Here is a 25,439-nt window from a genome sequence, read left to right on the forward strand (position 1 = left end):
CTTTCTTGCTTAAACTCCTCGGCTTAAATCGCGGATTGGGAATTTTTTTTTAGGCTGTTTCCGTTCAAAAACTCGCGGAGAGAGGGTCGGATAAAGAACGAGAGAAACGAAAGGTGGGCGGAAAACCCGATTGGATACTTTCGCTCGAACGAAATTGGCTGTTCGCTTCCGTCACGGATTGCCTATAAAGTCGTTCCACGTCCATCGATCCTCCTCCTCCTTCTCCTCCTCCTCCCCCTCCCCTTGTCGATATGAATATCTATTAAACGCAATTCACGTCTAGCAGTCGGACGTGGCGATTGTCGCAGTAAACGTCAGATCGTTTTTGCGCCGGCTGATTGACATCTCGAAAATGCGACACGGATATTTCGCCTCGGAAACGATATACGCGCGAAGTTTAAACAACGATAAAAAAAGAAAAACAATATCCTTTCGAAGGCATACGCAGCTTTTATCCCGTTCTATATATCGAGTGGAAGAAATAAAAACAGGAGGAAAGAAATTAAATGGACGATAATCGAACTTGTCCGCGTGATTCGAGCATAACAGAAGGACTAAATCATTGAAAATATTTGTTGGACCGTTGTTGCATTGTTGCGTTGTACGTAGGTATGAATGACACCTACGTAATCGCGCGCGAATTTATCCGCGCTTGTGTTTTTCCCCCGTTATTCCACGGGAATATGATTTCGAAAATTCTGCAATTCTGTGAAATGAAATTACATTTTTCCAAAGAGAAAAAAAAGAAAAACATATTTTCAGCAACTGGCTAAATTGCAATCCAACGCAATCGTCGATCTACGATAAATATCGATATAATACGATGCGACTCTGTAATATATAAATTTTATCCGAATTATTCAATTTCGTGAAGGAATTTTTCTTGAATATATATTCGTTCCAGACCAATCAACCAACCAACCGGTGTTGGATAGATTCGGAAAAATTCGATTTCGGGTTCGATACCTAACCTAACCTCCATCACGGTTCATTCTCCCGATCATAACCTCGAAAATATAGGAATAAAGGCGAATAAAAATTGGCAGGAGGAGTAAAGACGTGGTTTTCGGGTATCCATTCTCGGATTCGTAATTTCCAATGCATTCGAACCCTCTTCTCCCTTCTCCCAGCCGGGGCAAGCATTTCGTTCGATAGCATCTCCCCACCCACCCCTGGAGGGGGTGGTCTGGTGTCTCGCCGCGCCGCTAAAACGGGAGAAATCGATGTACTCAAATATTCCATGAATACCACCGGCAAAGATTTCCTAGTTTAAACGTAACACGCGATAGTTATCCGTGTCCGCGAATTATTTATTCGATCGCGTGCCAGAGACACGGCCTGTTTATCGAACGTTTTGCGACTTCCATGGATTTTTAAGCTTTTTAACGAGAACTTTACCTAATAGAAGGAATTTAGACTTAATTGATTCGTCGAAATTTGTTGAAATTTTAAAGAGATAAAGAGTTCCTTGAACCGTGGAAGATTATTATTATTTTATCGATCGATTGTACGGTATATACACAGTTTTCTTTTAAAATTATTCGATCTTATTTGTGCAACCGGAGGCCAAATAACTCGATTTTATTTTGTTTCGTTAAGACGTTTTTTTATCGATATAAAATTTTTCGTAAAATATATCGAATGTAACTGAACATTTCTGTGATCAAGTGTTCGATACTGGACGATCGTGTTCTTGAGAAAAGCTTCGAGCTATTCGATATTTTTCTTCGTGTATTCGATAATATCGAATGGAATGACGTTCGTTCTCGAGTATGCGAATTTTGGTGGATGTATGCACTCGCGAAGTTTGCGATGGAGAGGAATGATCGATGATAAAAGGCGTTTCTGGTACGTATGTCACGTTACCAATTTTCTCGTTTTTCGATGGATATTTCTGTGGTAATAAAATTGAGAGAAAATTGAAAAATTAAAGATACACGTGACACATTTATCTCGATCACGAGAATTTGAGTTTAAAAAAGAGTCTACTTTTTCAGTTCTACTTCCCTCTACTTTTTCACTCTCTACCATCGAATCTCCCTTTCCAAGCATTCCTGAACACGCACCTTTATTTTATCAGAACGCTTTCGAATAAATTAAAATCCACGAAATTAAAATATTTCGACGTTTCGTCGTCGAAAGAATAGTCGAACAGCGTGTACATCAAATATATATTTCTCACTTTCCATCATTTTTACTTCTATAATAGAAAAGAAAAAAAAAAAAAAAAAACCAACTTTTCACGATTCGTTCAATTTTTCAAGCTTTATCGAATTTCAAAGTTGTTCGTCGTAGGTGTTCACGTCGTTACAACGATTTTAAAAATAAAAATATTTGCTGTTTGAACTTCGAAACCGCTAAGAGAAATAAAACTTGATATAAATAAACTTTGATACAATTATAAAAATATTCAAAATAGCAGACGAAATTGAAGAAAACAATAATTTCCTCGCCATTAGAATTTTCAAACATCTGATAAATAAGATGAGATATTAATACATCGTTCAACATTTTCTCTCGTATTTTCAAGTATGAGAGAAAATTCTTAATAATAGCATCGTTTTGTTCTCTCCATCTCTCTCTCTCTCTCTCTCTCTACCCGTTCACCAACCCACGAAATCGATATTCGTCTGGGCCACACGAAGTTGGTCGGCTCGAAGGGAATAAAATCGATATACACGTACCTGAAGAATACCGCGTATCTGCCCGCTCTTCGTCTCGACGATGCGCGAAGCGTAGCGGATCTGCGTGGCGGCTCGCGATCCCTCGCGGCCCAACAACACGATCACGATGATGAACACGAGGCAAGTTCTCGATCCGCTCAACGACCTCGTGGCCAGCGGCCTCTTCCTGGCCGCCGGCTGGCATGGCAAGAGCATGACAGCATTTGCTGGCGGCCACTCGAAGCGACGCCAGCAGCATAACCGACTTCACCCTTCACGCCCTTCAAGCTCTGCTCGCTCGAGATCGTCCTTCGCTAACCCTGCAAAATAACGTGCATTTTTTTTTTTTTTTTTTTTTTTTAGTTGCCAATTGACTACGTCTTGATTTTGAACCAGTCATTTATCCTCTTATAAATATATAAAATTTACGCGTTTTCAATTATAGCGCTTTCGTCTTTCGTCAGAAAAATATGCAATCTTGGATAGATTAAAGCTAATTAATCTTTTATGCAGTTTTTATCTTCACGGTTAGTATCTCAAAAAAAAAAAAATTTCTGGACAATGATAGCCTCTCGCGTGTTTCACAACTCGAAAAAGATTGAATCGACATATTCTTCTACAAATTAAAATATCATTCATACATTATAATAACATATACCTAAAATAGCGATCTTTTATTTAATTAATTCGTTTCTAAATCAAAAAAAAAAAAAAAGAATTCCACAAAATACATCTCAAAAGGAGAGAGAGAGAGAGAGAAAATAATAAAATAGCGATCTTTTATTTAATTAATTCGTTTCTAAATCAAAAAAAAAAAAAAAAAAAGAATTCCACAAAATACATCTCAAAAGGAGAGAGAGAGAGAGAGAAAATAATAAAATAGCGATCTTTTATTTAATTAATTCGTTTCTAAATCAAAAAAAAAAAAAAAAAAAAGAATTCCACAAAATACATCTCAAAAGGAGAGAGAGAGAGAGAGAAAATAATAAAATAGCGATCTTTTATCTAATTAATTCGTTTCTAAATCAAAAAAAAAAAAAAAAAAAAGAATTCCACAAAATGCATTTCAAAAGAAGAGAGAGAGAGAGAGAGAGAGAGAAAATAAGCCTGGAGCGACAGTCCGTCATATGTTTCATAAGCTGGGAAGATTGAATCGCGACGTACCTGAGCCGTCACCGGGAGCGACACAACGTTCGAGGTATTTTCAATCAGCGTTGCGGTGTCCCGAGCTGTTTCGCAAGGCCGTACGACGAATCGCTTCGTAACTTCGTTATGCAAAGCGTCTACGAGCGGTTGCACAGCTCGCGGCCACACTCGCCCGTCCACAACACCTTTTCCTCTTTCCTCCTTTCCCAACCGTCCTCCTCCCCCCAAGTTAAATTCCACTCAAAACATCCGGGCCCCCCCCTCGAGCGGGAAGGGAAACACGCGTCGAATACTCTCGCCTCGCCCCTCCCCCCCGAGCCGTCCCCCTTCTCGAGCCCAAGAAGCGAAGGCCGAATCCTTAAAATCGAACGATCTGAAAAGACCGAGAGAAGGCTTGCGTGAGATATTTATATCGAGTATTAAATGAATCGTTTCACTTGTTCTCGATTCACCATTTTTTTGCGAGCAAACTTCTCTTATAAACGGTTTAACGTGATTATCATTATTATTATCATCATCTCATCGAGGTGGAAGAAAATAGTATATTTCCATGGAGTAAGCGGATTCTAAGTTTCTAGGGATTAGCTAGTAAAAAGCTCGATCTAAACGCAAGAAGGCGATATCTTCGTGATGATATATATTCGTAAATAATATCTGGTATTTCCAGCCACGAAACGAAAATTTGGTATTTTCGGCATGATATTTACATCGATAATGGAAATATTCGGTATTTTCATTCACGAACAATTTCAAATATTCTTCGAGTTGAAGGGGCAAGGATAACGTTGGTCAACGTCGGGGAAAGAAGGGGAGGATGGAGGAAGGGGAGCAAGTTTCTTCGAAGCTACGACTCGCCATTCCATTTCCTTCCCGATTGGCCGATTGGACGTTTTTAATCTCTGGTGGCATGCTACCAGTTTCTTTTGTTGTTTTTCCTTCCCGATTTCTCTCTCTCTCTCTCGATCGGACAATTTGGGACTCGCGATTCTGAAAATGAAACTCGAGTTAATAACGATATGCATGGATATGCCTCTCGCGTTAATCTCGAGATAAATCTTTAAGGAATCTGCGCAGGAATCGTGGCAGAAGATTGGACGAGGTTCGAGCGAAAAGAGATTGTGTATGCATCATCTTTCTTCGTGGCGATTTGAATTTTTATCCATTCTCGATGTTTGATCGACGCGAATATTAAGCACAGATGTTCTGGTTAGTTGAATTTATTTGGAGAAATAAAATTAAGCTGGATACAATTTCACAAAGTATTATATATGAATATTTTGTTGAAGAAAATTAAAGTTTCGAAATATTTAATTTTTCTGAAAAAAAAAAAAAAGAAAAAAGAACGAGGCTTAAGTTTTCAAAATGAGATAGCGCGTGGAATTTTTTCCTTTTTTTTTAATCTTACTTAAAAAGTTAAAGTCACACGAAAATTTAAATATTTCAATATACATATTTTGAAAAATAAATAAACGTCAGATAAGATAGTTTAAGAAGAGCAATAGTGTTGCAATTTATTTTTTGCGAATTCCTAGTTTTACACCATCGAGTAAACAAAGTTAATTTTCACAATTTTTACGGAAATCGGATTGAAAGTTAAATTTTTTTTTTTTTATAACATTTTTCTTTGGCAAAGAGAGAAATTTAAAATGTATAAGGAAAATATGGAACGTGGCTCGTTTATTAGCTCGTGTATCAATAAACGAATGGAAACTGAAATTTACGTTGTGCAAAAATTATTAATTGTTTTAAAACGGTCCACGGTTCAACGGCGAGTGAATTTTAACTGAATCGTTATTTTAATTACGATGAACCCTCGTATAAAATAGGTTTAACGGGGGATTTTATAAAAGCTTTCGACCGAATTAAATTTCGTTCTCCTTTTTAATTTTACTTTGAAATTATTAAAGTGCGATATAATTTAAATAAAGAACCAATTCTTTTTTTCTTCTTCTTCTAATAAAACAACGAAAGAAGAAGAAACAACAATTTTTAAAATTGAAATCATTTTTTTAATCGTACTTTCTTCGTTGCTCTTAAATTTCTTAAATCCTAAAATATCATAAATTCTTTTATCCGTGAAAATTATTGAAATTATTGAAGGATAATAAAAATTCAATAATGAAAATTACACTCTATTCCCGAATCTCAGCTTTTGCACTCCCTAAAAAAGCCACTTTAATTCTTTAATCATCTATCTGTATCGCAAAATGACACATTTACAAAAAGAAACAAAATTATTTACAACCAAAAAAAAAAAAAAAAAAAAAAACCTCTGAAAAGTGGTTCTCGAACTCTTCGTGATTTTCCACGTAGCAGCAATCGCGTGTCCATCGAGAATAGCTCGGAGATAAGAAGCACGTGTAGACCACGGTTAGACTCGAGTGAGAAAGAATGATCGAGAGCGGGAGAACACGATTCGAAATCGTTATTCATGCCGCTAACGAAACGATTTGTCAAGTTTATCGTTAACACATAACTTTCTCGCTCGATTTCTTTTTTTCTTTTTTTCTTTTTAAACACGAGCTTGCTTCTTAAGAGTCGAGCGATAAAAAGGAAAATGTCGCGTGTCTCGTTCTCGTTTAACGAGGGAAGCAGCGTATATTCGCGATATACCGTTCCTACAATTTTCTCATTTAATCGAGCTCCAACGTTTCTCTCTCCTTCTCTCTTCTCCTTTTTTTTTTTTTTTTTTCATTCGTTACCATTAAATAGTTAAGCTTGAACGTATGCAAATATCTGGAACGTTACGCGTGTAGAGCCGGGAAGAGTATCTCTTTGAGAATCCTAATGGATTTTTCTTTAAAGAACCCCGACGCCGTTTCCCGCCCAGTTTCCCAAAGAACGGAAGAATCTCTTTGATGCTCCGCGAAAACAATCTCCTTCGTGGTGGAGATCGGGCTAATGATTCTCGTTTTCTTGAAAAATATAAAGCGTATAAAGCGGACACGGGGGTGAAAGCTTTGATAGAAGTTTAAGGGAATTCTTAACCGGGAAACGCGTGCAACTGCGTCGAGGTATTAAGCTCGAGGTGAGCGGGGTTCAATCCTTCAAAGCGAATTTTCGTGGAGGGAAAAAAAAAAAAAGAGGAGAAATTTCGTTAAGTTAATTCACATTGGAGGCACATAAAAAGTGGTTGGTCCGTCGGGATATTTATTATTCCCGTCGATCTTATTATTTTCTATTTAAAATTAATATGCTAATTGCGTAATAATTACGTGTACCTTTTAACATTTAAACTTTGTGTGGAAAAATATAAACACACACGGTGAAGCAACACGCAGAGAGGTAAACGTGCAACAGAGGAGGTTGAAATTGAAACGGTGCAACAACTTCCCTGCTAGCGTAACGTGGCTTGGCTTATTCCGGCGGTAATTTGAAGTGCTATAAAACGGGAAAGAAAAACCGTATATCAACATTTTAAAGGTTATAAAGAACTTCTCTTCGCAAAGTCATTTAAAAAAACCGACGAGCAAAAATTTTTAAACTTTCTACAATTGTTTGTACAATTCGTAATCTTATAAAGAAGAAGAAGAAGAAGAAGAAGAACGGAAAAGGAAAAAGCAACTTCCGCAACGAAAAGGGACATTTGAAAAAATTAAACTCGAAAATATAAAAATAAAGTGTTTCAACTCAATTTTTCTATTCTATCTTCTTATTCGAATCGGAAAGGAAGAGTTTCAATCTTTCTTAAAAACGCGCACGCACGCGTGAAAGAAAATTGAGTCTTAATCTTCGTCCAAACTTGCCCCCTTTAATTCAATTGCCCGCGATCGAGATTATCGAAAAGGGAAAGCAACATTTCGATCGAGGCGGCCAAGTCGCCTAGGGGAGTCGAGGAATCCAAGTTGCGCTAATTTAATTCCGGCTCTCAATTATCGGTCGCGTCGGATTCCCTGGGCAGCTCTAACTTTCGACCGTCTCGCTTGGAGGGGGAGGGCGGAACACAGCCGCGAGATCCTCGCACCCCTTGTATTCCGCCACTTTATCTTGGGATTGACGTTTCATCCGGGGGAATCGACAGACCGAGAAGCGACGGGATTGCTTTGCGACCGCGTGCGACGTCGGGGAATAAAGGCGGAAAGAAACAGCGACAAAATGGCGCAAAGCCCGGAGAAACAAGGGAGAAGAAAGGAGAGAATGGGGGGATCGTAGTTGTAGCGAGGAAAATTTGAAGCTGACTCGGAGAAAAGAATTGTGACGAGACGAAAGAATGTCGAGGATGTGGTTTTGTGCTCGAGTGTGTTTGCGCTTGATTCGAGGGTTTAGATACGCGTTTATTAATTTTGATTATGAATTTTCTTATCGATGTTTTTGATACAACGATTAGAAAATGTATATGCTATTCGTTAAAACGTTTAGATTTTAATCCGGTAATCATTATACCGTTTTAATTTGATTTGGCTGTATCTCATCCTCGTATCAACCGTTCGTTTCACCATCTTCCGTACTTATTCCTCAAGCACGGAGAGAATTCAAGACGAAGGAAGAAATTGCCAGAGACATCTGGAGAAAAAAACGAAGAGAGAGAAGAGAAAATGCACTTTCTCCCCGCACTGTTGAAACACCTATCTCTCCTATCCTTTCTTTTCCTTCGTTCCTTCCTTCCTTACCTGATGATTTGACTTTATAATCGAGACGGACTCGTTCAATTACAATGGAATTTCTCGCGGAATTTCGCGCAAACAGTGGCGCGATTTCGAGGACGAGTCGATCGTGGCCGGGTAAATATTCGAAGCCTTCGTGGCCGGGCTTGCTGCCGGATGCAGACGGCCGAGAATCGATGGGATAAACGATCTCGAAGTTAACGATTAGTGAGGAAGGAGGAAACAATATTTGTCCGTCTATCGCGCAAATACATTTGTCCGTTTGCGATCGACTACGGTTCCATTCCATCGAAATCTCTGATTTCATTGACGAGCCTCGCTCAGCAGTTTCCGGTTCTCCACGCGACCTCCCCCCCCCTCTCATCCCCTCCATTTGTTCTCTCCATTTTCCCTCGTCGAATAAAACATTGAGAAAGATTGGTTAACGCACGAAAATACTCGAACCAGCGTTATCGTGATTAGCCTTATCGTAAAAATGTGATGGTTGTGCACGGGTTTTTAAATGTAAACATATCGTTTTTCGATGCGTTTTATTTATCCTTCTTTTTTTCGAACTCTTTTTATCTTCTCTCTCTCTTTTTTAGAACAATGAGAGTAGAAACGACGTTCCAAAATATTATATCGCGATATTCGATTTCGCGATATAATATTAGACATTAAATTTTAACACCGAACAGAACGAAAGATGAAGAGAAGTGGCGATAGGATTTTTTCCCACTCAAGCTCCCCTAACGTTTCGAGTCACGCTTTTATGCTTCAATGGCGCGAGCGCAACGACATCGTAAATTACAGTTTAATTAAAATTGAAAGGGGCCCGATCACGCAGTTTCACGGTGAGGGAGAACTAACAGCTAGTGATTGGTGTCCCACGTCATCTTCTACTTTCCGTTCTCCTTTCAAAGTCCACGCAGTCAAACGAAGTTCAATCACCTCTCCCACAGCCTTTTATACTTTATAGCAAGCGCACGGCACGATAGGGCCATCGATGCGCTTTTGTGTCGAACAATTGCCTACTTCGACGCACTATACTTTTATTACGTAACACCGATGGCCAATATGCGCACCCGTGTAACGTTGGAATTCGTGAACCTGAAAAATTTCTTTTTTCACATCGTATCGATATTACTTTTATAACGCCTCTTTGAAAATTCTTCTTCGTTTTGAAAGATAATCAAATTATAAGCCTCCATTGTCAAACGAGTTTATTATATTAAGCTAATTGATTGACAGACCAAGCTTTGATTAAGTTTCAAATAAAAATTAAATTGGTTATTCGTTCGTTCGTAATTTAAAATTTGTAAAAGGTAAAACGTTTTGATTCAAAGATAAGATAAATTTTAACGAAATGATCGATATAAAATTTACGATAATTGGAATTACGACACACTATGCATTTCTATAAGGAAATTTCATTGCCAGTTTTACATGGCAATGTTACACTGTGAAAAATAATACGAATCAACGAAGCGAAAGTATTGGTAATTTGATTTAGAATCGGCGTGAATTTTACAATTCGTCAATTCAGCAATATCAGTTGCCGCTTTTTTCTTTCCGAGACTATTAAATTATCTTTTTTATTGTAGCAATAAAATTGAAACGATAGCGCGTTCTAAAATTCAAAAAAATACCTGCCATTAAATATTGCCATCTATAAAATGTTTGAATGATGCGGAAAAGAACCGGTCGATATTCAGCGCGAAGTTAGCTACGCATGCGCTTCGATTATGCTTCGTACCGAGCAACTTCAGGGCGGTCCACAGTGGCAATCAGGCAACTGGGAGGGGAGGGCACTTTTGTCAATAAAATCTCTTTTATTATTCTTATACAAAAGAAGTTTTGTTGTAAATAACCAAAGGATTAATATTACTTAAGGAATTGGAAGAACACGTAAGTACCGATATATTCGACGCATTTTTTCCATAAATTCGTATTCGTTTTCTTTAACTCATCTTGTCAAATTGTTTTTCTATGGATTCTTTTCTTATTTGTTCATTTAACTTTTTCATCTTTAATGTTTCGATATAAATTTCGTGAATCGTATTTTCATTTCAACACCTAATTTTTTGTTCTTTAATTTATTTATTTTTGTTTGATAACATAACCTCCTAATTATGTGTTTTCGGCATACGGTTTATGAAATAATTTTACCAATCGTTCTAATTTTTAATTTAATGAAAGAAACTTTAAGTAAAAGATTGACTCGTCAGAATAATGGTTGGGTTTTTCATTCCAGTATATATTATTTCTTCGAAATGTCGACATCTGCGATATATATTTTAGACGTAAAGGGTAAGGTTTTAATTTCACGAAATTATCGTGGAGACATAGAAACAGGTGTTATAGAGAAATTTATGCCTCTTGTAATGGAACGCGAAGAGGAAGGCAATCTTACTCCTATTATTCAAACTGCTGAATGTACATATGCGTATATAAAATACAATAATTTGTATATTGTGTCAACTACGAAAAAGAATGCAAACATTTCCTTAGTATTTGTGTTCTTGCATAAATTAGTGCAAGTGATGCAAGAATATTTCAAAGAATTGGAAGAAGAAAGCATACGAGACAATTTTGTTGTCATTTATGAACTTTTAGACGAGTTAATAGATTTTGGATATCCACAAACTACAGACAGTAAGATATTACAGGAATATATTACTCAAGAAGGACACAAACTTGAAATTCAACCACGCATTCCTATGGCTGTGACTAATGCTGTATCTTGGAGGTCGGAAGGTATAAAATACCGTAAAAACGAAGTGTTCCTAGATGTAATAGAATCGGTGAATCTTTTAGCAAATGCTAATGGAAATGTTTTAAGCTCTGAAATTGTTGGTGCCATAAAAATGAGAGTATATTTGTCTGGAATGCCGGAATTAAGACTTGGATTAAACGATAAAGTTTTATTTGAATCTACAGGGCGTGGAAAGTCTAAATCGGTTGAATTGGAGGATGTGAAATTTCATCAGTGTGTCAGATTATCTAGATTTGAAAATGATAGAACAATTTCTTTTATTCCTCCTGACGGAGAGTTCGAATTAATGTCTTACAGATTGAACACACACGTAAAACCATTAATATGGATTGAATCTGTCATCGAGCGACATGCTCACAGCAGAGTAGAATACATGATAAAGGCAAGATCACAATTTAAAAGGCGTTCTACAGCCAATAACGTAGAAATAGTGATTCCAGTGCCCAATGATGCAGATTCCCCTAAATTTAAGACTACTATTGGCAGTGTTAAATATTCACCGGAGCAGAGTGCAATAACTTGGTTCATCAAATCATTTCCCGGTGGTAAAGAATATCTAATGAGGGCACACTTTGGTCTACCGTCTGTTGTTGGGGAGGATGTGGAAGGAAAACCACCGATTCAAGTTAAATTTGAAATTCCATATTTCACTACTTCTGGGATACAAGTGCGTTATTTAAAGATCATCGAGAAAAGTGGATATCAAGCGCTACCGTGGGTGAGGTATATTACACAGAATGGAGATTATCAATTGAGAACAAATTAAATAGAAACAAAGATCCTATAGAATATGAAATATTCACAGTATTGAAAGGTAGATTTTCATTATTGGATTTTATTTAACGGAAGTAGTGTAATTGCAATATTTTTTTGCAGTTTTACACTTTTAGAGACTTTTACAATAATCTCCTTTTATGATACCATATATTATGATACCATATATGGAAATGCATAGTACTTAATTTATTAATTGTAAATTTCTTTCAATTAATGTTTGTTAAAAAAATAAAAAAAATCAATATTTTCCATATACAGGGGTTATAGCATATATTATAATATATATTAAATAATCGAAATATAAAGAAAATAATTGTAAATATATCTGAAATTATAATATTCGAATGTTTTCATGGAATTGTTAATTGTAACGAATTAATAGACATTTTTCTGTACTAATTTAAACTTTAATAGTATTAAAATCAGAATTGCTACTGTACATCAATATGATGACAAATAACAATATTATTATAAACCATGTATTAGTAACATTAAGAAACTCAAAAGATTACATTAAATTTTTAACAGAAATTATCCACGCTTTATCATTCTCACCTTATCTCTTTCATTAAATCTCATTTCGTTTATTTACAAATTTTTCCACCTTTCTTTTTTCTTTCATCATTTTATTTCACGTATCGTATAACACATTTTAAATATCAAACACCATATAGATTTTTTATTTTTAAATTTATCCAACTTTCTCGAATAAACGAGTTTTATCATTTATATCATTCACCTTCGTTCACCTTCCAATCGTTCAATATTTTTAAACGACACGAACAAAATCCGTGTCAAGAAATAAAATTTACTCGTGTCGACAATCAAGCAGGAAAAAAAGAGGAAAAAAATATATTTAAAGAGAAACATCAATATCCCAATAAATAGAACCATTTTCCCTCCTCTGCTCTATTTCACCCATCTACCTAATTCAACCCCGATAAAATCTACATTCGCCGAGGTATATTCGAAATAAACCAGGCCGTCGAGTTGAGCGGAAGTTATTCCAACTCGAAAGGTCCCCCCCCCCCGTGAAACTGGGACTACTCGCAAAAAAGAATATACCACGAATTCGGCCGATAGCTTTTCAAGGCAATCGAAGATGGTGGTGGGGATTGGACGAGAGAACCGGTCGGTCTCGGTTCCCCTTCGAAAGCTTGGTAAATATTCCACTATAGAACGAGGTTGAATCGTGCGGAGAGACGGTGGAACACGGAAACCCGATTAGAGCGAAACGCAGCGGGCCTTTTTTATTCGCGCTCCACCGACACGGTCACGCTATGCAAATTTCGGTGGTGTGCAGGGCGTGTAATAATTTTATGGAAATTGCCGGCCCTGCAAGGAATTTCGAAACGCAACGAGTATGTATGTATATGTACGTACCGATGTACGCACTCTTCACCATAAGTACGTAGGTAGACAATCCTTTTAATCGTAACAATTGTTGTTTCGAAAGAGTTAATCACTCGCGAAATTCCAGTAAATTTTATTTACCTCGATAAACATTTGATATTGTTATAATTATAACAAAAAGTTTTGTATTGTTTACCAGTCTTGAATTGTATTATTTATCTTTCCATTATTTCATAGCTAATATTTCTCTTTCGTAACTTTTATATAAAAGTTTAAATGATTCTGTAGCGCAACATATAGATATATAAATTATTCAATTTAATATTGTTATCAGATCGTGTCAATCGATCCTTCCAAGTAATAAGTAATTCACACGATTTATGAATTGAAGTGTATATCAGAGGAGGATGAAAAAAGGACGAGAGGATTTCGAAAATTCTGCGAGATCAGTTCATTTTCCTAAAGAGATCCTTTATATTTATTCGTCGTACAATTTTTAAGGAATTTTCTTTCTTTCTTTCTCAACTATCATTGATACCACGAACGGAATATTAACAAAGTTGTGCAAAATGGTTTCGTTACGCGTTATGCATTATGCATCAGAATTGATAATACTCTTATCTAGGTTAGAGGAAATATTTTTATGCGGATCCTAGTCGTTGATTTATACCCGTAGCTATTTTACACCTACACATCTAAGTAACGGTATTTACGACACAAGATTCGTGATTTAGACGTATTTCTTAGCCGAGGTAATAAATAATCCAGAGATGCATCAGCTCTCATTTCTTTTTTTCTCTCTCGCCATTTTGCGCATAGAATTTATGTATATATATATATATCAATTCGCAACACCGGATCGCCATATATTTGCCCGGAATTTTCGTTCACGAGATGCATTTATATATGCGTGTTTTACGTAATACTCGAGATAATACTCGATCAAATAAGTTTAAAATCATTCTTTAAGTTTTCCATTTGCTTTGTCTGCACATCTTGTACATCTGTATATACCTATACATACGTATTACAGCCTTCGAGATCAGATCAATAAAGGTTAACGTATTCTCAACGAGTTCTCCGCAGGCGGTAGCAATTTTCAGCTTATCGAATCGCACCGCATGGACGCTTGGAGATCTAAATATAAATACTTTATTACATCAGAGGGATAATTTATAGTTGCGAGCCATTATCGTGGGGTTCGGAGGTATCGATGGACGGTGCTATAAGTTTCGGTCGAAAGCCTTTCTTTGCGAGATGATTTTCCAGGGAAAAAGAAGCAAGGGGAAGACACAACGTCGATATTTCTCGTCTGGATGACGATGTACTCAACAAAAGTATCGCGTCGAGTCTTAAACGTTCATATTTTCATCATCAAACATCGAACGAATGTCGATGAAAATTATTTTTACGCAATCTCTTTTAATACGTACACTTCAAACGTGTTCACATCCTAAGGATTAACGAAATTAAAGAAAAATAGACAAACAACTCCTACTTTTATTCTCAAACAAACAACGTGGACAATCAACGTTCTTCCTCCAAAATATCTCTCGAGAATTTGACGCTGTGAATGTGCGTAATCGATCGCTGAGAGAGCGATTCACGATTTCACCATTTCGCCTAAACGCAACGGTTCCGCTAATAGAAAAAGCAAATTCACCGAGGAAATCAGGATCAGTGGAAAAGGAAGGGGCGTGCGATCCCCCGCGGGGATCGCACACGTCTCGAGTAGTATCGATCTCTCGATCGGGCGTGGAATCGCCTGTGGGACGCAGGAATTCTGGCGGGGCCGATTTAAAAGTTGCATCGCGAGATCTCCACAGACAGACGTCTGCTCGTCCACGCCGCAGGATATTAAAACTTGGCGGCGGGGATATATAACGGGTGTCAGCCCGACTGGATACGCCGGGGGAGAAATAAAAGTGCGACTTGCAGCGGCAAGGGGGGGGGGGAAATGTAACACGCCCCAAGTTTTCGGTTCGTCTCGAGGGGGAGGAGAGAGGAGAGCAGTCCGTCCGAGAGAGAAACTGTCGGCGACGGAGATTTAGACGACGTCGTCCTTAAGATGCCGCGATTGTGTAACGATACGAGAGGGGATGTTTTGTGTGAAATTTTGACACGGTCGAAACGTTTTGAGAAGATTTACGATCGAAGCTCCCCGATTGATCGAGGGATTTTGCCGTTTTTCGAAAATACGTGTATCTCTTGCGGAGATAATACATTTTAATTGGTATTTGTTGGATGATTTATCGATATAACGACGATATATCTTGATACGAAATTTCTTAATAACAATCTTTAAAAATGTTTCTTGAAAAGTATATTAATCGTGTATATTTGACAATCATTGCTTTGAAAGTATTTGAAACATTGTCTTTGACGTGAAGAGATAATTTAAACCTGGTAATTTTTATGCGCATGATTTACGTAAAGACTGCAATATGATTTTTTAAATAACAATTTTTAAAAGTTTCTCGAAATATTAATCATATATTTTATTTGACAATCACTGCTTTTTGAAAGTATTGTAATATTGTCTTTGACGTGAAGAGATAATTTAAATCTGCTAATTACTTATGTGTATGATCTACTATGATCTAAAGATTGCAGTGTGATTTTTTTTTAATAATAAAAAAGTTTCTTGAAACATTAATTATGTTTTATTTGACAATCATTGTTTTGAAAGTGTTGTAACATTGTCTTTGACGTGAAGAGATAATTTAAATATGGTAATTTTTATGTGCATGATCTGCGTAATCACACTGTGAGTGTGATTTTTTTAAAGATGCAACATTCCGGATGTACAAAATCGATATTAAATGCAAGTCGAGAGCAATAATTAAACAATTTGATAATACATTGATTAATGATAAACATTCCTCGACAATTTCGACAACTGTTTGTCGAACGTACAACTCCAACTAAATTCGTACAAACTGAGTGCAAACAGAGTAAAGTTGCAAACCTATCTATCCCAACTTGCTCGCTTAAATTCCGGGAAAGAAAATTGAATAGAAATCTTTAACTCTTGAAAACGATCGGGCAAAGTACACAGGCAGGAAGGAGGAATTAAATTTGTCCTCCCCTGTAAGCACTTTCTCGTCTCTCCAACGCGAAATGGAACTCTTAAATCGAACCCTTATTCGTTGGCGCAAGTGAAACGAATCAACGATTCACTATTTCAGACTTAATTTCAGACCGAATAACGACGATGTCTGCCGATGTCGTTTAAACTCCGTTCCACCAAATCCATTGAATTACAGAAATATGAATCTCAAAACGGATATAACTTCCGAGCTCTGTCCGACGTTGTATACATTCGGGGAGATACACGTTCCACAGGAGTTTGCCATTCGTAATTCAACTCGAGTTTATGCTCCTTGTGTACAAAGTGTTGGCGCCAAGTTACAGCCGTCAGAAATACTCACCCTCCCGCTTTTCAATCCTCCGAAAGCCATCCGTTTCCGGCGGAAGTGGGAGCGCGAGACTCGGTCCCCGGTGGTAAGTGACACCATCTCGCGAATCTAAGAGTGTCAAAAGTTTGCTGCTTGTTTATTCTGTTTTTTTTATTTTCTTATATCACTCAGCGAGGATTGGCAAGAAACGTGTACAGATCTTTTCACGCGTATTTTCTTCTTTTTTTTAATCGTCAAAATAGGACTCGCAGAAGTTGGAAAACTGAAAAACCACCCATATCCTTGTGATTTATCGTTGAATAAAGATTGACTCGTTCGTGAATCGTTGCAAAGCTGATATATTGCGTTCTTCTCTTAATAATCCTGTTGTGCGTTGCTCGAGGCAGTTAAGCGTCGTAATATCCTCCTTTTCCCGGTACTTTGCACAAAATTTGACGTCGTAACGGCATTTCAGAGTCTGAGATAGCGCGGCCTCGGCAAAACAACCGGTGATTAATGGCGATGCGTCAGGCTTCAATACACCTCCGGTTTTCCAAACCTGTAAGACGGCCCTCCTCGCACACATGTCTATACCATTCACCGTCACCTTTTCCATCGTCGAAAAGAAAAGGCAGGAATTTCATTATTATCATTATTCTCTTATCAAAGGCATGAATATTCGAAAAAGCTAAAGTTTCGTATGAATGTCGGACACGTTTATACCTTATGGACCCTTATGGATAGACTTTGAAAGTTATTTCGAACGTTAATAAGAATGGTAATATTTTTTAACACAATGTTGATGAACATTCGTGCAATATCTTTAATAAGATTTTAATCATTATCCTCAAGAATCTTTTTATAAATCGATTTGGTTAATTTAAGTAACAATTTGATCGATATAATCTCTTCACGAATATATCAATATATCTTGCGTGCGTCGCGTCTTCTAATAATATTAATCATAAACGAACAAAATTTGAACACTCGCAGGCGACGTTTCTGGCGGAAAGAGAGAGAGAGAGGCCCAACTTTAAATCGTCTTTCGGAGTAAGCTCGACGAACTGGGACAAGCGGTGGGAAATACGTATCAAAGCGTCAGCCAGCGCGTGAATTAAGTGACGTTCATTTCGCGGAGGACACGGGTTTTCCCGTGATAAATAAAAGTATATGTACGTTTAAGTTTGAAACAGGGTTGAAACTCTGGGTTTGCCGCGGCATGAAAGGAGTTTATACATGCGTGCCTGGGCGTGTAAAATCGGAGAGAAACGGGGCGCGGTTTCCCTCCGTTGCGGAGATACCGGTCTGAATTACCGGGGCCGAAAAAAGAATTCGCTTTCGTGGTGGCGGAGAAAACGGGACGACCGCCTTGAAAGCGGAAAAAACGATGGCCCCTTTCCCTGCTGCGAAGCCCGAAAGAAAACCAACTCCCTAATTTTCTGCCACTCGATTACGGCAGAGATCCACAGGAAGTTGAAGCTTTTTTGTCGAATCCGTGTACCGCCCTTTCCTTCCTCCCATTTTGTAATTAACCCGTGTGTTTGTGCGTTGCTTAATTGTGTTGCGATTTGTATCCAAAGCTTCGAACGGTTTTCGCGAAGATTTTTAAAATTTTATTAACACTAAATCTACCACGCGCGGTCAAATGACCATTTTTGAAATTTCCTTTAGAATTTCTTGTATTACAAAGTTACTGTATCACCATATGGCTTTACAATAGCACAAAATTCGGTGTAGATATAACCGATCACATATTATTGTAGCACCAGAAAAATATTTTGTTTAATATCCAATTAGCTGAAATCTCTTTCTATATTAAGATACAAATGTTTTTTTGCAGCGGTCATTTGACTCATGGTAGGAATAGGTGTACATGAAATGTCGGTAGGTTTAATGTTAATATAAATCTGCATTCGAATTGTTCACTGCGCGGATGAAGTGTTAAACAATTGAAATATTTTGATTAAATTGCGAGTTTTAAACGTTTCGCTGTTTTGATTGGCGATACTCGCTCGTTTCGCTGATTGAAGAGATCGATGAATATATATTTATCGTGGTAAACGATACATCTAATTGAGAACGAGTTATTTCACTGATCAATGATCAGTGACCGATGATCAAATCAAACGATATTAAAGAAAAAAAAAAAAAAAAACAACAGAATTGCAATGCAGCGAGATTCCAATCATGTAACATCGGAAAATTCGGACTGATGATTAAAATCTCTTTTAAATGGCAACGAAAAAGCCAATTTCCTTTGATTTCTCACCCATGTCTAATGGCACTCCACGAGAAAACCAAAAGTCAAAAGAATCGTTGATAAATTTAATTATAAATAAGTCGAGTAGGTTTCTCCAATATTCATTTTGACGTTACGAAACCAAGATACGAATACGCTTGTATCTATCGATATCCTCGATTAAAATTTAGACACAATCTCTAACACCTCTCACGAATATTGCCGTGGCAATATCACGGGAAAAGTAATTTTCACTTCTCGCAATCTTCCTTCCAGAGATTCCTCGATTCCCCGTGCGAGAAAGAACGTCGAGTAAAAATGTATGCGAACGACACAGAGAGATTCTCTTCAGCTCGTTATCGATCGATAGATGGGTCAGAAACTGGGAGATAGTGTACCGTGGTGGCCACGTAAAAGCGAAGAAAAGCGAGAGGGCCGCCCAGCTTCGAAACGAGATTCCCGAATTACCCGGATTCCCCGGAAAAACCGGCATTTACCGGAGTCATTTGGGAAAAGGCGAGGCCGCAAATCGCGTGCCCCGCTGTGATTTATCCTGGTTCTTTCTTTCCATGCTAGAAAACGGAGAAAAGGAGAGAAAGAGAGAGAGAGAGAGAGAGACGAGGGAAAAAAAGAAGAAGAAGAAGAAGGAGAAGAAGAGAATTTCTGGCGGGTGGGTGTTAAGCATCCACGATAGACGAGCTCCGTGTCTGCTCCACGGGCTGACAAGGGTGACAAAACGACACTCCTTTTAGAGAGACCGCGGGATTCGTCATTGGCTCCCGGCCAATCGGGTTTTCTTGTTTTCTTGCTCGAGGATCTTCGACATCTGATTGCAAATTACGTTCACAGAGGCTGCTCGTGGAATCGTTTGCTGCTCTCTGAATCGATGCATCTCCAATGGTAGCTTCGTTTTTTCTTTCACTAAGCTAGCGAAATAATCTTCAACGCATCCGTCACGTTGGGACCGCTTAATTCAAGGATTTCCATGGATTCGCTCAGGATTTACTAGATTTTCGTTGTGGAGTCTTTTTATTCCCTTGGTATAGTCGTTTGTAGTTCTAATCGAACGAAGCGATTGAATTCTAATTGGCATTGATTTTGGAAATTATTAGATTTTTCGTTGTCCAGAATTTTCATTTTCGTTCACGGAGAAAAAAATTTGTAAAATGAAAATCTCTTGGTGATTCTATTATTATAATCCATTTAATTCCTTCCGCGCGATTCTCTCTCGGAGACATAGTCACCGCCTCGAAAATGGTTGGCGAAAGATCTCCATGGCATCTCGTGAAAAATGTGTTGCATTTTAGTTGGTGATTTGCACGCGTCCATTTGCATTTTAACATTTCAATTTTCCCATGCAAATGGCATTATGATCGCGGGGATGGCTCTTCTCAACGAGGGTGTTATGGCGGCGATAAAAATCTGTCGATGGCGCGCCCTCTTCATCCTCTTCGAAATCCTTACTCTTCGAGGATGTACTACCTTTCACGCCGGTTCTCATTAGCAAGAGAAACGGTAGCAAATATTTATAGATACCGTTTCGTGGCATTTACATTCGGCGAAGGGAAAGGAAATATCGTAGCACAATGATGCTTTGTCACGTTGCAACGCTACCTCCAACTCCATTCTCTTTTTCAATCTTTAATACAGGCTTGGTGTTATTCGTGATTTCTTCGTTTCGTTCGTAACGTAGCGAGACGGCTTTCATTTGGCTGTTGCGATAATATTTAAAGTCATTCTCCATTCAGAGTTATTATTAAAATCGTGGAATATCAAACGAGAATACGAGAAGGCTGGCATTGTATCAGAAAATGAGTATTCTGTAGTACTCTTCCTTATACTCGTCTTCTTTCCGTAATTAGTTGCTTTAATTATCAATGGTAGATGGATACTGGTAGATTCGTTGTTTTTGGAATTAATAAAATCTACTTATATATGATTTCGAGTTTGATATTTTGAAATTTTAGAAAGAAAATTTTAGCGTAGATAATAAGAAAAAAATATCATCTTAATTATGGATTTTTATCGATAATTGTATTTTTAAAATTTCATTAAATTTCATTGTTCTAATATTTAATTTCAATGATTTCGATTAAATCAAATTATCTTTCTAATTTAATTTCAAATACTTGCTAAACTATCCTCAATTTGCTATTAATTAATATAAAATATAAAATATAAAACAAAATCAAAGCACAACATAAAATCTATCTCAACTTTCAATCATCCATTATTTTCTAACTTTCGATAAAAGTAAAGTAAAATCTTAACATTTTATAAAGTCAAATAAATTTTTAATTTGAAAAAAAGAAAAAATAAGATGAAAAATCTTTGTTCAAAAATTTCCAGACAAAAAAAATCTTAAAATACCCAAGAATGCAATAGGACAATAATTTTGTTCATGGGAATCGTGGAAGCAACAAGGCATTCTCATTACGTTAGCTCGTTTCCTTGTTGCAATGCGGTTACGGACATCGGGAAATGCAAATAGAGAGCAGTTTGGAGACGTTGGTGTCCCTTCGACGTTAAACTCGGGAAGTTAATGCATTTGAGTATCGCGGTGTGTGCAAATACACGAGAAAGAGACAACAGCGCAACACACGAAGAACACAGCGACGTCGCGACGCGCGTTATGGAAATAAACGTGACGACACCCGGATACAGTTATACTACGAATTAGATTGCTTCTAATTTCTTCTGTATTTCCGGTGGTAATGATGAATCAATGCTTTTTAAATTATTTCAACTTTAGTTTCTTTTATATCATCTGAAATATCGCTGAACCATATTGTCTTTGATATGATTGAAAATTTTTTCATAGAAAATAAAACAATGATAAAAAATTATTTTAAATCACGGTAATTATAATAAAATTGTTATTGTTGTCAAAATTTTACGATATTTATTATATACGATGAATAAATTCTTATATATTAATTTATTAAACGTTTCGTGCACGTAATTTTTCTATTATTAATTCTTTTAACGCAAAAGCCTTTTGTATCTTTCGGAATGACCTAGTAAACTGTAATATCTAGTAATATCTTGTATCATTCCTCGACTCGTCTAATTACTTTGTATCAACATTGTACTTCAAAGATGAAAATAAATTTGTTCGACTTACCAAGTTGAATATTAAAAGAAGAAAAACGTAAATGCTTCGCATTCATGTTGCGAAGTCTCGTGTCCCGAAACTAATAAAGGTTGCAATGTTGGCGGGATTCATTTATTTCCATTACAGTCATGGTCGATTAGTGGAAATTCCATCCAGGCCAGGTTAGTTATTACAGGAACGCTGTCAGATAATCGAACTTCAGATAAATGCTGCGGCGGCTTGCTATGTACGTACGTATGTACGTACCGCGTATATTTGCATGCGTGTAAACGTCGACAAATTACCTACGCTCGAATAATGTGTCGGTCCACGTTAAACATGGGAATTGCGGCAGGATCTAGCTTGCACTAAATTTGCTAATAACCGTCAGTATTCTATGGACACTTCGATATATATATATATATATATATATATATATATATATATATCTATTGGTTTCCATTTTGCTTTTTTTCTCTTTCGTAGATTGGACGAGGGTGAGCAAAAAAATATACCAAATTCCGCACTACTGTTCGTCGTGTCGACGAAAATTGTTGCCTGTTAGTTTCCAATTTAGCTTGTGCAACAAACGATTAAACGTGAGCATTTAAAATAAACGGTTCGATGAATGAAAAAACGAAAGTTTTTGATTTTTTTCCCCTTTCGAATGGAATTTTGATTTTGATGTAATAAACAAATTTGTAATATTGAAGATTGATCATCATGATGATTTTTTTAAATTGATATTCATCAGAATGATGATTATCAGATATATCTTCAGTAACTAGAAATATAAGTCAATGATAATTAAAATAAAAATATTGAGATTATGGCTATATTTTTACTCTAAATAGTGAATACTTACGTTTTTATTGTCAGAAATATGCTAATTGTTTTTAAATAAAAATATATATTTTCTTTGAATTTCTGCAACGAATGACGAATGAATATTTTAAATGAAGATAGTTCTGGAATACTATATATTTTAATTGCATTTTTGTATTCACTTTTTTTAATTTATTTCAATAAATTTCTAAAAGAATAAGTTTTTATTGCGATATTTTTATCATGATATATTAAGTACTTTTTTATCTACTTAAATTTTTAAAAAACTTACTTTTACTTTTATAGTTGGGTATAGAAATCATACTTTTTAATTCATTTCACTCCATCAATCCATTGAAACCAATATTTATCAAGGAAATACCACGTTCCCAACTTTCCTCGCAGAAATTTCTTTCTTCAATCTAACCTCACGTGTAAAAGTTGTAACGTTCGAGGAACTGAAGTAGAAAAGAAGGGAGATCCTCTCCGGATCGACGTATCGTAATAGGTTTCCGTGATCTTTGGTAAAGTTCCACGGAGAGAAAATACGGCCCTTAAACGCATTATCAGAGGCACTCGGAAGCAACGGTAATTAAATAGAGTGACGTAGTTGAGACTTTGCACGAAGGTTACAGCTTACGAAGCTCGGGTAGGTCGACGAACCACGTTGCTTTCGTTGCACTTGAATGCATTAGCTCAGCTTAAAGTCGAGATGGCGACGACTACGTCTCTTTGCATTTGCATTTACTGCAGTGCCCACACGCATTTGCATTTAGTTACGAATCATTGCGGCGTACGCCCGCGCGCACGTTCTAGCTTACTCTCGTACCGAAGAGGAAAGATCTTTGTCGCTTTCGACAAAGCCCAGGAATACGTGGTGTCACGTTCAACAAACTTGCTCGCCATCTAAAAAAGAAAACCGCAGCTAACTACTTTATTCTCATTTTCATGAAATTTTAATTTACGTATTTTCGATTTGACAAAGAAAAACTAAGAAATTATATAAAATACGTGTCAATGTAAAGAAAGATTTAATAATATGAGCTATGATGTCTTTGTGAAGAGAAAATCATATGATTAACAACAATAGGAATGTATCATATAAGTAAATATAAAATATAAAAAATATTTGTCGTTTGGACTCTTTTATACAATTGAACTAAATTATCAAGAAACTTTGGATTACACAAGTTATTGTGAAATAAAATTTTCGATAACAAATTTTATGATAAAATAATTAGTTTTTTGTAAATAAATTTTACAAATTAAAGGTTATCTGATTATTCTAGTTAATTTAAAATTGTAGAATCATAAAAACTTCATACAATTAAAGTCTATAACCTATAATTTCTATTCAATTCACTATTATTAAGTGATAAATGATCTATAAAAGAGAAGTTCGAATTTCTCTTTTGTATGATAAATAATAATGATGTAAGCGAGAAAAATTAACGTACCGTGAGAAAATAAATGTTGTAAAGAATTAATATCGAAAACAAATGACCATTGTCATCTTTTCGAAACAATGTAGACAGATAATTCTTGATATATGAAATATAATTTTTCTTAATAGATATAAATCAAACTATTATGTTTAAATAAACGATAAAGAAATTAATAATTTTCCATTAATTTAAAAAGATTTTATTAAATATACACGTAATTTGAAAAAAAATATCACACACGAAAGAGAAAAATGGATATACTACTACGCATATTATACTGCGCATCGGGAACTTCATTACTACTTACTGCAGCGCTCTTGACCGATCATCGAAACCGAAAAGTTCCGAAATTAGTCGAATCAGTATAAGAGCGGGAAAGTGCGTAGAATTGTCGTCTTATTTTTCTCTTGACATTTTCATCAAATTTGTTCAATATTAAGTGTTATTTTCTTTTAAATTCGTGAACAAGTAGTTACATAATCGAAATATAATATAAAAATATAAAAAAAATATAAAAAGTGTGCATAAAAATTATATAAATGTAATCGTGAAGTAAATATGTGGTAACCGTAGTTCGTCACTTGAGAGTTTTCTCGACTAATTTTCGTAAATCGAATACATCTGAAATTAATGGAATCAATGTAAAAACGCGAATATGCATAGAATTGCGAGCTTATTTTTCTCTTGACATTTTTATCAAATTTTTTTAATATTAAATGTTATTATCTTTTAAATTCGCGAACAAGTTCATTTTTTTCTTGACATTTTCATCAAATTTGTTCAATATTAAGTGTTATTTTCTTTTAAATTCGTGAACAAGTAGTTATATAATCGAAATATAATAGAAAAAAACATAATAAATGTGCATAAAAGTTAATATAAATGTAATTGTGAAGTAAATATGTGGTGACCGTAGTTCGTCATTTGAGAGATTGTCATCTGAAAATACATATTCAGGTAATTTTAATAATAATATTAGAGATTTATATTAATTAAAGTTAAATAATGTGTATATTTGTACATGAAAAATAGTTTGAAAATAGTTTAAAGATAAAATGCATATTTTTTAATCTTATTATACGTATACTTTTTTATGTCCACTTGTCAAAACATTTTGTGTCAGATTTTTGATAAAAATAT

At 36.1% G+C, this 25,439-nt stretch overlaps 2 protein-coding genes across 3 annotated transcripts in view; one reads left to right on the forward strand and one right to left on the reverse strand.

Moving 5' to 3' along the window:
* Nucleotides 1-25,439, reverse strand: part of NLG-5 (neuroligin 5) — a 107,716-nt gene that overhangs the window by 28,685 nt on the left and 53,592 nt on the right. For both annotated transcript variants that reach the window (XM_086917890.1, XM_086917886.1), the window contains exon 2: nt 2,685-2,983. In XM_086917890.1, the coding sequence (XP_086774016.1) occupies nt 2,685-2,922 (238 nt within the window). In that variant the 5' untranslated portion in view covers nt 2,923-2,983. The remainder of the gene's footprint in view (nt 1-2,684; nt 2,984-25,439) is intronic.
* Nucleotides 10,006-12,479, forward strand: AP-1mu (adaptor protein complex 1, mu subunit). Its single transcript, XM_003690323.4, has 2 exons — nt 10,006-10,300; nt 10,647-12,479. The coding sequence occupies exon 2, from the start codon at nt 10,666-10,668 to the stop codon at nt 11,932-11,934; it is 1,269 nt and encodes a 422-aa protein (XP_003690371.1). The 5' UTR covers nt 10,006-10,300; nt 10,647-10,665; the 3' UTR covers nt 11,935-12,479.

The sequence above is a fragment of the Apis florea genome, unplaced genomic scaffold (assembly GCF_048593485.1).
Source record: "Apis florea isolate Af1SG1 unplaced genomic scaffold, ASM4859348v1 contig_1615_pilon, whole genome shotgun sequence".
Taxonomy (NCBI): domain Eukaryota; kingdom Metazoa; phylum Arthropoda; class Insecta; order Hymenoptera; family Apidae; genus Apis; species Apis florea.

Excerpts from the sequence above, each read along its gene's own strand:
- AP-1mu (XM_003690323.4), top strand. The coding sequence starts at position 10,666 with ATGTCGACATCTGCGATATATATTTTAGACGTAAAGGGTAAGGTTTTA.